Source organism: Erinaceus europaeus, chromosome 14, assembly GCF_950295315.1.
Source record: "Erinaceus europaeus chromosome 14, mEriEur2.1, whole genome shotgun sequence".
Classification (NCBI taxonomy): domain Eukaryota; kingdom Metazoa; phylum Chordata; class Mammalia; order Eulipotyphla; family Erinaceidae; genus Erinaceus; species Erinaceus europaeus.
This window is the reverse complement of record NC_080175.1, coordinates 13357564-13374443: the sequence shown is the minus strand read 5'-3', so window position 1 is coordinate 13374443 and position 16880 is coordinate 13357564. Positions and strand designations below refer to the sequence as shown.

Sequence of the window (16880 nt, the reverse complement as noted above, 5' to 3'; positions counted from 1 at the left end):
GACTCCCGGTTTTCTTATTTTTATGTGGTGCCTGGGCTCACCCTGGATTTTATCTCCAAAACCTCATGTACATAAGGCCTGTGTTCTCCCTGATGAGCCACCTCCCTGCGCCCCAGAAATCCATTTTCTAGACTCAAGATGCAAAATAAAATACCTGGGCACAACTGTTTGGAAAGACTTGAGTGAGAAAGCCAAGAAAGAGAAGACTAAGAGGCAAGTGGGACACTGAGCACTCCATCAGTGACAGTTTGTTATCAGCCTGAGCTGCTCTGTCAGAGACTAACACTGGGGCATCTGGAAAGTTACCGGAGTGTACCAGACACAGGCCTCCTCTGTCACGCAGCAGAAGTAGCTGCAGTGGTTCTCCCAAGAAGTTCTGGAGGGTCTCTGACACCAGGAACTCTCCAGCCCTCTCCCTGCCCATCTTGGGCCTACCCAGCTGCTGTAGACACTTGAAAAGTTCTTGTGAGATTTTTTTTTTTCCTCTTGCTGTGTCTGCTCCAGACCCACCATGTCACTCCCTCCACCCCCACACATTTTATTTCCTTCCACTTGTGTGTAGAAAACCGCCAATCAGAAGTCACAGGTGTATTCACTTGGTCCTTAATGGCGGTATCTATCTGTATTTCTTTTATTATTACTATTTATTTACTGGATACAGACAGAGAAATTGAGAAGGGAGAGATAGAGAGGAAGAGAGACAGAGAGACACCTGCAGCCCTGCTTGACCATTTGCAAAGCTTTCCCCCTGCAGGTGGGGACCACGTGCTCGAACCCGGGTTCTTGCATATTATAACGTGCGCTCAGCCAGATGCGCCACCAGCCGGCCCCGCCATCTGTATTTCTTCAATAAACATTCTAGAAGGTGATGCCACAAAAGGCCTGATCGTGCAAAGGGCAATGGGGGGTGGTGACCCACCTCAAATTCATAAAGCATCTGGGATTGCAATTGAGAATATAGCTCTGCAACAAGATCCAAGATCGTGAAGACAAACAGAAGATGTCCCACCCAAGCAAGCTCGCCACCCAACAGGTCCCAACCCCGACACACAGGATCCTACCCGGTTCCTCCCAAAAGACCCTATTTAAATTTTAGTATATCAACTCAATAGGTTCTAAGACTGTGGGCATTAAAGAAGCCAGTGAAATGACCAAACAATGAGCTCATTCAACACAATCTTTTTTTCTCTCTCTCCCCCCATCTGGGGACTTGAATACAGTTATCATGAATAAATCCTGTTGTGTAAAAACTGGGGGAGAAAAAAAAGGGGGGAGGCTGGAGGATGGAAGGAAATGGCAGGTGTCCCATTTGTAGGCCTAACAGGAAGGCTAAGACAAGTCTACAGAACCCAAAAGGATGCCTGCAGGCCACAGCAGTCCTTGGGAAACAGCAGAAACAGGTAAGGAAGTTTCTGCAATTACCAATCCCTGCACTCCCAGCTTCTCCTCTGCAGTTTTCCCAATGTTATACTTAAACTACAACTAGAATCCCTGGGCAGTAGACCAGTCGCAAGCAGACCAGGCCCTGTGGCAAAGAAGTTTCCTTTTCAAATGTGTACAAAAACATTATTTCCTGCTTCTCTGCATGCACTCCCCCATCCACCACACCCCAAGAAAGCTGAGACAAATAGGACTGCCAACTGTGATTCTTCTTGAATATTCCTAAGACAAAAGTACAATAAATGGGTCTGAGAGACCAGTGGCTTAGACACAGCTGTGATTAAGAGGTGTTGCCCACAGACTATGGGTACTGATCCACCTGCCAACGCCCATGTCCAGTGGAGAAGCAATTACAGAAGCCAGAACTCCCACCTTCTGCACCCCAGAAGGAATTTTAGCCAAGGGGGCCAGATGCACATGTTACAATGCACAAGGACCCTAGTTCAAGCCCCTGGACCCCACTTGTAGGAGGGAAAATTCACAAGTGGTGAAGCAGTGCTACAAGTATTTCTGTTTTTCTCCCTATCTCCTTCATCTCTCCTGATTCTTTGTCTCTACTAAATAAATATATATATATTTTTTTAAATAAATTTGGTCTATAACCTCAAACGGGGAGAAATGATAGAGAAAAACAACCAGAGGGCTCTGAACCCCAATTCTATCAAAACCTAGAGAGAGAAAAAAGGTAAAGAGGAAAAAAGGTAAAACATTCAGAAGTAGCAATAGGTATAAGTGTGATTTAGAAAGAAAAGAGAAGGGAGGATCATAGGGGAAAAACAAAGGGCAAATATATGCAAATATAGACAGTTATAGAAATAATAGTCACTCCATATCTGTGACTTTGAGAGAACTACTGCAGTGTCCAATGGAGGGAATTGGAACACAGAACTCTGGTGATAGGAACAGTGAGGAATCATACCCCTGTTATGTCATGATTTTATAAATAAATGTTAAAAGCACTAATAAAAAAAGAAAAAAGAGAAGACAGACCTGGATAAAACAGCATTAGTAGCTAAAGAAAACAAAACAAAACAAAATTAAATAGCTTTTCTTGGGGGGGGGGGGTATTGCCCACATGCAATTCTGTGTAAATCCTGGTTGAGTGTGGTCCCAGATGGCCCCCAGCACCGGTTGGTCTACAGCCTCCCAACACACTGTACCCAGCAAAGAAGTAAAAGGCACAGATCTGGCTCGCAAGATCACAGAATCGACACTCACCTGAAGAACAAAGCTACTCAATGTGGATTTTTGATTGTTATTAAAAAAAATAATAATAATGGAAACCACAGGACCTTGAGGTAGAGGTTCATATTCTATCTTCTAGGCCGGGTTGATGACTCTGCCCTTATGCCACAAGACTTCCTCCAGCCTGAAGCCAAGATCAAGGATGGCTTCCATCACATGGAGCTAATAAGCACATTATTTTGCTAAATCATGGGTTCTCCATCCTCAAAAATCAATCCAAACTAGCACAGACAAGCAAGACAATCCCAAACCAAAATGTCAGCCAAAATGTAATTATGGTACAGACTTGGGCACTCAATTCCAACTCAATAACTTGATTGGTGAAGGAAGGAGGAGGGGCCAGGGGAGACTTGGAGAAAATCTGCCAAAGTCTCTACATTAGATCCATGTGTGTAGCAGCAGAGTCCCCAGAGCTGGATACAGAGCTCGTGCTTCTGTGTTTCCTAACTCTCCACTGTCTGGATTGTAGGCGTGAGGGGTGCCTGCCTGCCTCTTCTCTAAACAAGAGGAGAGCTTTCTCCTCCACACTGTGTGCGCGCCAGACCGAAAGGCTTCTTGTGCTTGGGATACTATGTCCAGCATGAGGCCTCGACCTGTTTCCTACTAGAATTCTCCATCTTCATCTGCAGATCATACGCAGACCTTATATTTCACTTAGAACTGGAGATGCCCAGCCACACAGTGGCTGGATTCTTTGTCTTCAACCACTGCATTGCCAACTGCCAGTGTTTATCTTAAAATCAGCTTACTGAGTGTATGATTTGTACCCTAAACAAATAATTGTCCTGTCAGCTACAAAGTTCTGAGTTTTCATGATGATCTAAAGCTGTATAATTATCACTAGAGGAAAAAAAATCTTTATTTAGAAAATAAAGATTTTTCCCCCCTCTATGGGCTTTACTGGGGTCCAGTGTTTGCACACTGAATCCACAGCCCCCAGCAGCCATTTATTTCTTTTCTTTAGATAGAGACAAAGAGAAATTGAGAGAAAAGGGGAAGATAGGGAGAGAGGGAGGGGGACAGAGACAGAGAGATATAGAGGAGAGAGAGAGACCTGCAGTGCTCTTCCACTAGTTGTGAAGTTTCCCCCTTTGCAGGTAGAAACCGAGGGTTTGAACGTGGGGCTTGCTCATGATGACATGTGCACTCTACTGGGTGCATAGCTGCCTGCCCTGGAAAATAAAGATTTTTACCATTTCACAAACTTCCTTTATGGCCCTGACCCTACCTCAGCAAGTACCAACCTATCTCCTTTCCCAATAAGCTTTGCCTTTGCCAGAAAGTGACATAAGTGACATCATCCAGCATGTAGGCTTTTGTGTCTGGTCTCTTTCAGTTGCTGTCCTGTACCACACCTCCTGGTGAGTTCCAAGCTGCTAGGTTTTTAAGCCCTGGACTTTTGTGTGCTTGTCAAAGAAGCAAAAAATGACTGGCTTTAGTTCATCTTTGCTATGGAGAAACCCAGTGCTTCAATGTGAACATTAGCTAAAGGTGAGGCCTGGGAACAGGGTGACCCACCAACTCCACCTGCCCAGGACTAAGCGCCCCAAGACTTTTAATGAGTAAAACCTGGAGAGTTCTAGGCAAATGCAGACAGCAGGTGAACTAGCTGGGAAAGCTACTTCTGGGTGGGATCGCTCAGATTCCTTCTGGGGCACAGCAAGTTGCTCTCTCTGAGCTAAGAGCAGACCTTCCTTACTCCATTTAATCAGAAGCAGAAAGCCAATTTGCAATCTGCTGGGCTGAGTCTCTATAAAGACCCCACCCACCCCACCACCCCCCTATCCACCAGGTCAGCAGCTGCCTTTAAAGTCCCTGGGAAGGAATCCACAGATGACATGAGAAAGGAACTTGGGGACAGTTTGGGAAGCAGCAGAGCAGGACTGCTATACGTGTCCCCATCTTTTCCCCCATACCCAACGCACTATGCCCCGTGTCATGCACTCTCCCTCCTTGTTTTTCCATCCTTTCTCTCTACCCCTCCTTTACCCCCCCCCACTTTTTAAATTAAATATTTATTGGTGTGTTGCACCAAAGTAAAAGACTCGGGGGGGGGGGGGAGGCAGAGGAGGAACTAGTAGGAGTTGTATTGTTATGTGGAAATGTTATGCATATACAAACTATTGTTATTTTACTGTCAACTGTAAACCATTAATCTTCCAATAAAGAAATTAAAATATTTATTTATTTATTGGACAGAGACAGCTAGAAATGAATAGGGAGTGGGGTGGGGGAGAGGGAGAGAGACAGAGAGACACTTGTAGCCCAGCTTCACCACTCGTGAAGCTTTTCCCCTGCAGATGGGGACCAGGAGCTTGAACCTGGGTCCTTGTGTATCGTAACATCTGTGCTCTGGACCAGGTGCACCACCACTTGGCCCTCCCCTCCCTCTCAATGGGCTGGGGGTTCTGTGACTAAGAGAGACCATGAGAGGCAAGTGAAAGAGGGACACAGAGCACAAAGTTCTGGTCAGGGCCAGGGCCTCTCTTTGGAACACTTTCTGAGATGGCAGAGGGAAGCCAGGCAGAGCCTGGACTTGACAATGACAACGTGGTGCTACTGCTGAGGAGCCTGGGGATGGGCGGGCACCCCAAAATCAGAGCCTCCAATAGTTTCGAAAAGCACCTGTCACCCTGGCTGGTATCCACATTAACTAGAATATGAACTGGTATAGGATTAGAAACTCACAGAGAGGTTTGCTCCCCTGAATTAATATAACATGGCCCCTTCTCAAGGTAGTTACTGGTAGCTTGACAAGTTAGTCCACCAGGCACCCTCTGAGGCAGGTTAGTAATCATTACCCTCACTTACACAGTGGCGGAAACAAGACCCAGAGAGGTTAATTGACTTGCCCAAGGTCACACAGCGAATTAATGGCAAAAGTCAGATTAAAGCCCCGAGCCCCTGAGTGCCCAGGCCAGTGCCCAGTTCCACCAGATCCCTTGGCCTTGGGTCTGGAATGTGGGCAAAGGCAGGTATGTGCGCTCAGGAGCCCTGGAGGCCAGCTGAGTGGCGGCAGAGGGCACAGGCAGGCTCATACTCACAGGCAGAAACCTGCAGGATCCTTCTCTGCACCTGCAGACAGCAACACCCCTGCACTGGAACAGACAGAAACAAGGCTCAATGGGGAATCCCTGAGCCGCTGCCACCTGACTTAGAGACCAGGCTTCTTGTCCCTGTGTGAACCAGGTCTGCTCCTGTCGCTTGGAATTCACTAATTCACTCACTCACTCACACACTCACTCACTCACTCACTCACTCACTCACTCTTCAGTCATGTTCCAGGCTGGAGAGTACACCAAGGCCTGGGGGACAGGACACTTGGAAGAGAAAGACAAGATCCCCACCTAGCAGGAACCAGGTCTAAGAGGAGAAACAGACACAGAGTGGATCCTTCAATAACAGGGCTGGCGTGGCAGGGATCCACCTGGATGCAAATTTGTATTCTCTCTGTAAATTTCATTATGAAGTTCCAAATTCTCCTTGGATGTTGAACCTGGAGAGTTAGTTGAGTTACAGGATAGGGAAGCCCCATATGCAGAGCACTGACTACAGTGGATTTGGGCAGTGCAGGATTCTGATACCCTCGGGGCTGGCAGGTGCAGAAGGGCTACGTAGAAGGGACCTGAAACCAGCCCACAGGACACTAAGGGACAACTGTCATCAAGTTTGGGGAGGAGTCAGCAGTTACAGATTCCCAGCTGCATGAGGGAAGGCGCCCCTTGCCTGGCACTGTTCAAGCATCAACTGGACATAGAAGACAGATAGTCATTAGTTCAACCAGCATTTCTTGAGTTCTACAATGTGCCAGGCACAGATGAGGCCATACCTCAGAAAGTGACAGAACACAGAATCAGGGAGGCCATCACAGAAGAGGAGGTGTGTCCTGGACACTGAGGGCAGCTTCACTGAGCAACCAGTTCCTTCCTGGTTGAAGGGGCACTCTGACAGACAGTGAGTGTGAAACTAAATGAGTGTAAAAGAAGTGCTCAGGGAGTTGGACGGTAGCACAGTAGGTTAAGCACAGGTGGCGCAAAGTGCAAGGACCAGTGTTAAGGATCCTGGTTCGAGCCCCTGGTTCCTTATCTGCAGGGGCGTCACTTCACAAGCAGTAAAGCAGGTCTGTAGGTGTCTCTCTTTCTCTCCCTCCCGTCTTCCCTCCTCTCTCCATTTCTCTCTGTTATAACAACAAATGACATCAATAACAACAATAATAACTACAACAATAAAAACAACAAGGGCAATGAAAGGGAATAAATAAATAAAATATAATATTTTTTAAAAGTGCTCAAATCAACCAGAGTAAGACATCAACTCATCAGAAACCAGATCCTCAGCACACTGTTTCCTATTTTTCTTTTTATTTATTTATTTATTTATTTATTGGAGGCAGAGAGTGAAAGAAAGCTTCCTTCTGTGCTGTGAGGGCTGGGCTCGAACTTGGGTCCCACCCAAGGCAAAGCACCATTGCACTATCGAGTGTGCTATTATGTCAGCCCTGCATCTTCTTTCAGACTCATGTATGAGCTGTTGCTGAATCTTTTTAGACTTCAGTTGACCTGCTCTTTCAATGGGTGTGTGTGCGTGTGCGTGCGTGTGCGTGCGTGTGCGTGTAAAATCCTGTCTTCTGTTTAGTGGATGGCCTTGGGTCTCCCTAACAATCTTGGGGGGGGGGGACAGCAGGAGCCCCTGAGAAATTCATTCCACCCAGGGCCAGGGCCAGGAGCATCCCCTCCCTCCCCACTGAGTAACTCTCTACAGGAAATCGCTTCTATTTATAAGAATCACTATCCCAAAACTGACCTTCCCAGGGCGCCCCACACTCCCTCCTCCCTTCTTCCCTCTCCACATATCCTCCCTCTAGAAATTCCTCAGCAACCACAGAACAGCAGCCACTGAGGAACTCAGAAATTGTCAGCTGGAAGAGCGTGGGAGGTTGTTTTCCAGCTGGGGAAACTGAGGCACACACAGTGATGCTGGGCCTCCTGGGCTCCTGCTTTCTTCCTTGCCCACCCTGAGGGCTCCACTTCAGGTCCCAGCCTGGGCTCTGGAAAGACTGGCCAATATCCCTGGGCTGGGAGAAAGCCTCCCTCTACAGAACGACAGAAGTCTTTGGAGCACCATTTCCCATCATAAAAGGAATCTGGAAGAAAACTAGCTCAGTTTCCCAAGCTTTGAAGCACCCTGGCCCTTTAATTGTACTTGGAATAGGCCCAGTTCCCAGAACTCCTGGCCCCTTTAGAAGAAGGGAAGGACTCAGAGGAGAACTCCCCTCCCTGTCCAGTCTTTCAGCACCAAAGGTGACCTCTCTACACTTCTGTTTTAAACCATTTCATGGCCAAGGCATCCAGAGCTCCCACACAAAGAACTTCAAAGTCAGGAGTGTTTGGGGTCAAACACTACACTCAGTAAAGCCAGAGCTTAGGATTCCAAAGCGCCATCCTAGAGATTGTCTTTAAGTTGTGTTCCCACAGCTTTGTAAAGCCCTTAACAGCTGCAGGTGAATTGCATTAGATTTCTGCAGGCAGTAGAGGCTTGCTTAGAGCACGTGACTACGGAAGGGGCTCAGCTACATTCCATGCTTCCTTTTAATTTTCCAGGTGAGGAAGGTATGTATATAATTACCCATTTTCCCCCCAAAGGTCACAATTTAGCTGTCTATTAGAATCATCTGGAGGCATTTCAAAGCTACAACATCTAAACTGAGCCTCTAGAACAAAATATCTTGGGCAAGGCCTTGATATTGATTCTTTTTAAATATGCATTTTTCTTTTATTCTTTTTATTTCTTTATTGGAGGATTAATGGTTTACAGTCGACAGTACAAATTTTTTTTTTTTTATCAGATAAACACAAAGAGACCAGAACACTACTCATTTCTGGTTTGTGGTAGTGTCAGGTGTTGGTATGCTTCTAAATTCTGCTTATAAGACCTTCTGTTTTGATCATCACATTAGGTTTACTTGTATTACTTACGATGTGGTCTATTTACATAATCACTGTTTTACCTGGGTCCCGCCCTGCCTGCAGGGTACAGGTTTAATCCCCACTGGTTAGATGGAAGCTTTCTATGTTCTGTTTGTGCTCTTTTTTTGCTCCGCCCCCTCTCCTAGTCATTTCCTTTCGCTTGCCACTTCCCGTGAAGAAATGCATAAAAGGCGATGTATCTGATTAATAAACGAAATACTGCTTCCCAGCTCAGCCATGAGTCCCAGGTCGTCTGTCTCCCTGCAAAGCTAGACAGGCAAATGGAGCCCTGAACAGGGACTGACAGTCAGGCATCAAACCTGAGACCTCATAGGTTCAGGCATTAAAGTCTTTGCAAGAGTCTGCATGATGGTATGCCAGGTTGAGTGCACATATTACAGTGTTCAAGGACCCAGGTTCAATATTCTGGTCCCCACCTGCAGGAAGAAAAGCTTCATGAGTGTGGTCCAGGAGGTAGCACAGTGGATAAAGCATCAGACTCTCAAGCATGAGGTTCTGAGTTCAGTCTCCGGCAGCACATGTACCAAAGCAATGTCTGATTCTTTCTCTCTCTCCTCCTTTCTTTCTCATTAATAAATAAATAAAATCTTTTAAAAAGAAAGAAAGAAAGAAAGCTTCATGAGTGGTGAAGCAGGACTGCAGGTGTCTGTCCCTCTCTATCTTCTCCCCTCCCCTCTCAATCTCTCTGTCTCCATCCAATAATAAATAAATAAGTCTTCTGGATAACCACTATACTATCTTCCCAGTATTAGATACTTTATAAATACCCCCACAGCTCCTAGGTGTGACTAGTTAAAATCTACTGCCTTGGGTAGAGCCTGGCTAGGGAAAAAGAAAACAAAGAAAGAAACAAAAAAGGCTACAGATAATTTTTTTCTCAAAGAGAAATGAGCATTAGCAAGCTACCCATACATCTCTTTTTTTAACTAGCTGTCTTGTGTAGAGCCTCCCAGGCCACACATGCTAGGGTTTCCACTTAAGTTTTCAATTATTTTGACTGGCTTGAGTCTTCCCAGCTCCTCTGCTCCTTGTCCCCTAGAACCAAATTCCCTCTCCTGGCAACCAGGGGACCAAACTCAGAAACAAAAGAACCAGGGAAAAGAATGATTCTACTTTCAACCAAGTCCCATGATCCCAATTAAGGGGGCTCTCTCAATCATGCCTGTTTAGATCCAAATGTGACGCAATTCAGGAAGCTTCTGCTTAGGATGTTCCAAGTACAGTCCACAGATAGTAGGTCAGTCACATTTGGCCCTGGACACTGGCACCAGCTGGAAGAGCAGTAGGAACCAGAACTCTTGACCACATGGTGTGAGTTCAGCCAACCCCCATGTACAGTAATCAAGGATGCCTTTACAAGTCGTAAACATCCAAGTACGGGAACCTTTTCACCCCACCCTATGGATGTGGGCACTGCTCAGACAACACCAAAGAGAGTCACATCTAAGATAAAGCAACGCTACCATCACTTTTTACAATGACTCTCATAAACGCCCCATCTTTCTGGGAAGACACCACCCATACTCCTTCCCACCATCCTCCCAACATTGTTCTTGCTGGAGAGAGCCATGGCTGTCCAGCCGAATGGCTTAGAAGGAATGAGGAGAAAGTCTAGAACTGTTTCTGCATTAGATATAGGCTGATACTTCACCCACCCTTTATGTCCAGACATCACTTTACTTTCTATAATATAATGGAAACCCAGCTCAGCTCCTGAAATAACAGGCAAGCTCTGTGGGGTGCTATGACATGCAACAAGCAGGTTCAGAAAGACAGAGAACGATTTCTTCTGTCTCAATGTCTCTGGAGAATCCACAAACCTGAAAAAACATTTTGAGAATCTGAAGGCAGGGATGAGACATTCTACTAACTGGGCAGTGGGAGAGCTCTAAACTGGAATTCAGAAACAGAATGAAGCGTAGAAGCTACAATTTTTCTCAAGTGTCACAAACAAGAGCCCTTCTTCACAGGAGGTCTGAGCTCCCAAGGAAATCTTGCTTTCCCAATTCCACACAGTTGTTAAATACCACAGTACCTAGTTATCCCATAACTACTTGATCTTGCCTTAAACAAACAAACAGAAATTGCTCCTTCACCTCTGAAGAAAAAAAAAAAAAAATCTATAGGACAGCAGAGTTGCAGTGGTTCATCAAAGACTGGGCCCAGACCAACTTTTTAATTCTCCAAGTAACTCCCAAAAAACAAGTTAAGCACTAGGAAAGCTGACATGGGAGACAGATCCCCCCCCCCCCCAATTCCTCCTCTGAAATATACAGTAAGAACACAAGTAGCATTCCCCAGGGATAGCTTGAAAACACTCAATGAGTTGGGATTAGCCTTGGCAATTCAGATAATTCACAAATGTATCCACTTATCACTGTGTGTGATTTACTGCAAAATGATGAAGCAGATACATGTGTTAGTAATGCACACACACTCTGAACTCGATGCTGGTTTTTACTCCTTTGGCAACAGGCCACTAACTGATCTTCTCTGAATGCATGAAGATTTTAAACTCCCAATGGGAAAAAAAAAAGAACTAAGATGACTAGCTCACTTCCAAATCAACCCAGTAATACAAAAACCCTTCTGATAAGAACCGAGCATCAGGAAAAATTATCCCAGGTGTTATTATTTGCCCTGACATGGCAAGATGTATATGCCCGGAAAGCAAAGAGCAAGGTGGACGGGGAAGCAGCTACTAACACCCCTTCCTCAACTTCAAATATAAGAATGGCAGATTCTGACTGAACTGGAAGGGCTCCCACAGCCAACACTTCCGGTCAAGTCCAGAACTCCCTAAGAGGGGCCCTCCCAAAGGCGGGAAGGGGGAACAAAATATCCAAGACGAACAGTGTCCTCCTGCTTATGTTCCCCTGCCCCCAGCCCCTTCACAGCTCTTGGCAATGACCCTTCCTCTGCAGGTGAGGCACATCTAGGGCTCAAGTCTTCCAAGCAGGTGGCCCAAACGCAAATGAGAGAAAGCTTTGGGAGAGGATCAAAAAAAAAACTGCCAAACTGAGGGGGGGCTGGAAAGAGGTCCCCGAAGGCTCCCTGGGGTCAGAAATAAGAAACTGCTGGCAGTGAGTTTCCTTGGGAATCTGAGCATTCCTCTGTATGACGCCCTCCGGGGGGAAACAAATATAGACGGGACATTTCCTCTCAAAGGTTTGGCAGCAGAAGTCCAGGACAAGAAAGTGCAGGCTTTTCCCCAAAAATGGGGTGTGTTGTGGAAGGAGGGAGGGAGGGAGACAGAGAGAGAGAGAAAGAGAGAGGGAGGGAGAGGGAGAGGGAGAGAGAGTTACAGACAGCTCTTTAAGCTCCTGTTTCAATAAAGAATCTGCATCCTGAAACTTCTAGATTCCCGCCCCGGATCTCCAAGCCCCTGGGTCCCCTGAGGGCTGCAGGCTCACCCGCCGCGGCCAAACTCCAAACTTGTGTAGCTGCGCGCAGGAGGCCAGACGAGGCTCTGCGGCTGGGTGCCTCCACGCGCTCCACCTGCCGGGCGCCCGGCTCACCCACACCCTCACCCACACCCACACCCGCTCCCGGGTTTGGGGGTGGGCGAGCGTAAAACCACCGGCTCAGAGCTGGTTAACTCCGAGACCGGCCGTCCCGGGAGCGGAGACGCGCGCCCAGCCTGCCACCCCGGCGCACCCCGGCACCCGCTCTTTCCCGGGGGCGCAGGAAGTCCTCCACTCCCAGGGCGCCCGAGCGATGGGACCCAACAACGAGTTCCTTTTGCCCCCCTCGCTCAAGCAGTGCGGCACAGTTCCACTCTTCCTGGATCTCCGGGGGATGGCAGGGCCTGGAGAGGAGGGGTCGCCAAGAGCACTCTACCTCCTCCAACAGGTGGGACGCCTGGACTCCAGGGACTTTCAAGGAGTCCGAGCAGAGCCCAGACAGACAGCTCAGCGCACCTGAGTCCCCGAGGGCACTAGACCCAACGCCGCCCCCCACCCCAATTTCCATCCCTGCTCCCCGGCGCCCTCACCTTTGTAGCGCTCCATGGGGCCCCCGGCGTGCGCTCCCCTCGGCGCGGCTGGGCTCCAGCGCTGCGCTCCCCGGGTCGGGCTCTGAGCTCCAAGCTCTGGGCAGCCAGCCGCCTGGCCCCTCCCCGTGAGATCACGATCGCCGCCGGACCTCCCGGAGCCCCGGGACCCCGTCCCCGCCCGCACGCCGCCCCCGCCGGGGAACTCCAAGCAAAGCGCACCCGGAGCCCCTCTCCCCGCCTCCTGGCAGCTCCCGGCGTCGGGACACCGCGGGCCTCTGAAAGCGGCTAGACTGGGACGCGCCCGGCACTGGAGGCGGTTCTCGGGGGCGGGCTTGGGCGGTACAAACCCACTTCCCGGAGGAGGAGACTGAGGCCCAGAACCTGGAAGCTGAGCCAAGCTTGAACGCCTCCTCCCGCTCGAACACCTCCCCCCCGCCCTGAGCGCTTCTGCCTGTGACCTTCCTCCTTCCTCTTGCCAGAGAAGCGACCATGGAAAGGCGCCCAGCCCTCGCCCTGCGACTGCCTCCATTGGGGCTCCTTCCCACCCTCTTGCTACCTTTCTGGGCACCGCCTGTCCAGGCTCCCCTGCCTCCCTTTCAAGTTCTCTGAGAAGGGCTGGGATTTCTAGCCACCCCCTCCCACCCCGGACAGAAGCGCCCAGGACTCTGGGCCACTGGAGAGAGAGAGCCCCAAGGAACAACATCTGTGCCCCAAGGAACTAACCCAGCCTGGTCCTAACTACCTGCACCACCACCTCCAGCGCCACTCGTCTGTCTGCCTTTTCCTGTGTCCCTTTCACCTCTCACCCTATCAAGTCCTCTCCATCCACCCCCTAAGTATATATTTTATAATGTTGATAGCAGGCATGATGGGTGCACCCAGTTGAGTATACAGGGGGGCGCTTCCCAAACAGCGAAGCAGGACTGCAGCTGTTTCTTTTTCTCTTTTCCCTTTCTCTCCTTCCCTCTCTCATTTTCTATCTGTACTGTCTAATTAAAAAGTTATTATTTCATGTGTAATAGTTCCATATATGTATAAGAGAGAGATGCCAGATCACCACTCGGGTGCACACAGCACCAGGGGTCAGACCCAGAACCTCAAATGTGTAAGTTCTGTGCTCTACCAGCTGAGCAATCCCCTGCCCCCATCTTTCTCTTTTAAGTGTTCAGATTTTCACTTTAAACATCTCCCTCATGGTACTGGACACCTGGTTCTCAAAAAGTCTCCCCCAGCTTCCTTGAGGGACCACTTAAAGAAGATTTGTCATTGACACTGTTTTTTCTAAAAGACGTAATCCTTCCTGGGAACCACAGCTGCGGAACTGATGTCTGGAGACCTTCTGCTCCAGCGTTCTTACAAACTGTCCTCCCAGCAGCCAACGCGGCTGGCCAGGGCTCTCCCCCACCAAACAGGCACAGTGCTAAGGGTTGTCCACAAACCATGTGATTTCAGCATCACATGGTTCTGTGCTGTTAAACCCCCAATAGAGAGGCTGGGACAAAGGAAGAGAGGCTCTGGGGTGAATCAGGCCTTGTTGGAGGTCCCAGAATTGAGAGTACACCTGGTGAGTTTCTTGGAGGCTGGGAGAAGGATGGAGTGCGGGAAGTGTCTGTACCAGCCAGGTGAGAATGCACTAGATCTCAGAGAGGAAGGGGGAAAACTGAAGGGGGGGGGGGGATATCCAGGAAGCTTGATGTCAGGGCTCTGCTGAGCAACGGGTGTGAAGGGACAGGAAGAGCCAAGGTTGACCCTAAGGTTTCTTGCCATTTGGATCACACAATGGGGAGGGTGGCTAGTTCTCAAATATTTCTTCTGGACACATGTGACCAGGTATTACAGGACAAAACAGCAAAATGCACAAGCACCTCAGCTGATGGGAGTGGGGTGGAGGTGACAGCCAGCAGGAAGTGGCAGCAGGTGGGGAAAAGCAAAGAATCCACCATTGTTGTTTTCACCAGGCTGGCTTTACGGGCGGGAGACAGAGACTACCAGAAACTCATGGCTGAGCTGAGATCGCAGTTTAATCTTTATTCACCAGTGGGTAAGCAGTCTAACAACCTAATCACGACACAATGGGCTCCTCCATCTCTCTCCTCCAGCCACAGAGTGGGGAACCAAGGAAGTACTTAGGAAAGGGGGCGGGGAGAAGGAAGAAGCGCTAAACTAGCAAGGACTAAACCAAAATCTCCCGGAGGCAGGGGGAGTGAGACCAAACCAATGTAACAGAATGACCATGTAAATAGACCACAACATCAAGCAATGTAACAGAAGGGATCCCAGAAGCAGAACTAGAGGCATCCCATCACACCATGGCCTCCTGAGGGTTAGAGCCCAGGTCTGGGTCCTCAGTCTCATCCTTGCACATGGTTCCATTGCAGTCTCTCAGCCATTCATCCAGTGGGCCAGGCTTAGGAACATTCCAGAAATAGAAAATGAATGTTGTGGCAAGAACGCCAACATTTCAGGAATCAGAAAACAGGAAATGGCATCTGTGGGACTTCATGTGAGCTGGCACTGGGAAAAGGGGTCAGGGCAGAGGGTGCACTTCTCATACTGTGCCCTCCTTGACTGGCTCTCTCTCCTTCTCCCTTCTCTCTTCTCCCTGCTCCCTCTTCCTCTTCCTCTCCCTCTCCCATCTCCCTCTCCCATCTTCCATCTCCCATTTCCCTCTCCTCCCTCTCCCTCTCCCTCTCTGCTCATCCCTTTCTCCATCTTGTAATAGTCAGGTCTGAAGCCCACCTTCCCATCTATGGTGAATGGATCCCAGATCTAGGAGGGAATGGTTGTGTGGGTCCTGGGTGAAACTTATGTCAAGTCTAGTGGTGGTCACAGTTGGCCCCAACTGACAGCAGGTCAAGGTGTCACCATTCAGCCCTCACTCTGCAGATGGTTCCTTCCAGCACCTAACAGCTGAGCTGACTTCTGACTCAGGTCATAAAGATCAAAAGGTAGAGATGAAACCATCTCTGTCCTAAGAAAGAACACACGAAGAGCTCACCTGCCTCACCCAAGTCACTAAGTCATCTCTCTCTCTTTCTGATCAAGAACACAAAACCCAGATTTCCTGATTCCAAGCCTTGCACCCTGTGCCCTGTCACACTCCTTTGTGTGACATTTACCGTGTTAATCCTGGGGTGACCACTCCTGCCAACACTTCCTAGAGCCATGCCCCCTCTGCAGAGGGTTGTATTCCACTTGGATACCATGCCTTTTTCCTTACCTCTGCCCCTGCTGGCTCCATCCCTTTCATTCCCTCTTCTCTAAGCCCTTTCTAGCTCCTAGATGGCGACCTGTCACATCCCAAAGTCCCTAGACAAACACAAATCAATCATCAATGTGTGCAGAGTGGACTGAAAAAATGGAAATTTGCTGCTCTTTCCAAGAATGAAACAGAAAGATTCCTTCAAACCAGCAACAGAAATCTCAGGCCTCTAGAAAGGTCAACACTGCTTCCCCTTCTTGCTAAACCTGGGGTCCCGGTAAACTCATTCTTAATGCACATTTTGCAATGTCCGCAAATAGGCCACACACAGTCAGATTTTAACGCACTCAGTTTCTAGTCTCAGGAACCAGATGATCTAGTTTCCAGCTCTTCTTTCTTTATTTTATTTTATTCTATTTGTTAGGACAGAGAGAAATTGAGAGGGTTAAGGGGAGGCAGAGAGGTAGATATATAGATAAATACCTGCTTCCTCACTAGTGAACCTTCTCCCCTGCTGATGGGGACTGAGGGCTTAAACCAGCATCCTAGTGCCACCACCTGGTTCCCTTCAGCCATGATGCCACTGACCCAGCCTAGAGCCCCGGGCTCTGAAATTGGCTGCTTTCCTGCAGAGCGTCAACAGAGTGAATAGCCCTACCCTAGAGTCTAGGTAGTGGGTGTTCCCATTCAGCTCTGCTAGGACTGGGTGCAGCTGCCCCCTGGGCATTTAGGGTGAAGGCATCAGGGACATAGAGAACTAAACACCAGAAGGCTTTGCTGCCTGCTAATTTCTCAGCCACTTCTTAGCAGCAGAGATGATATTTCAACCATGGGAGTGGAGTGAGGAACGGATAAGAAGTAATTGTACCAACTTTATCCTTTTACATCTCACAGTGATTCAGAGAAGAGATATTATTCCCCTCCTTTTGCACCTGGGGAGATAATGTAAAGTAAGATAGATCACTATGAATCATATAAAGAAACTTGCCAAGTTCATGCCAGTTCCTTTTGA

At 48.6% G+C, this 16880-nt stretch overlaps 1 protein-coding gene across 8 annotated transcripts in view; it reads right to left on the bottom strand.

The window, feature by feature from the left end:
- AFAP1L2 (actin filament associated protein 1 like 2) overlaps positions 1–12942 on the bottom strand; it is a 123330-nt gene extending 110388 nt beyond the window's left edge. The window contains exons 1-2 of one of the 8 annotated variants that reach the window (XM_060171238.1): positions 12667–12942; positions 5730–5778 (exon numbers count right to left, since the gene is read on the bottom strand). Coding sequence is in view for 4 of the 8 variants with exons in the window: in XM_060171230.1 (XP_060027213.1) it covers positions 5730–5783; positions 12667–12682 (70 nt within the window). In the remaining 4 variants the exon portion in view is untranslated. Of the gene's footprint in view, positions 1–5729; positions 5784–12085; positions 12167–12666 lie in introns of those variants that run through there. The other 7 variants (XM_060171230.1, XM_007519971.3, XM_060171232.1 and 4 more) reach the window with 7 other exon arrangements.
- Positions 12943–16880: the final 3938 nt, after the last annotated feature.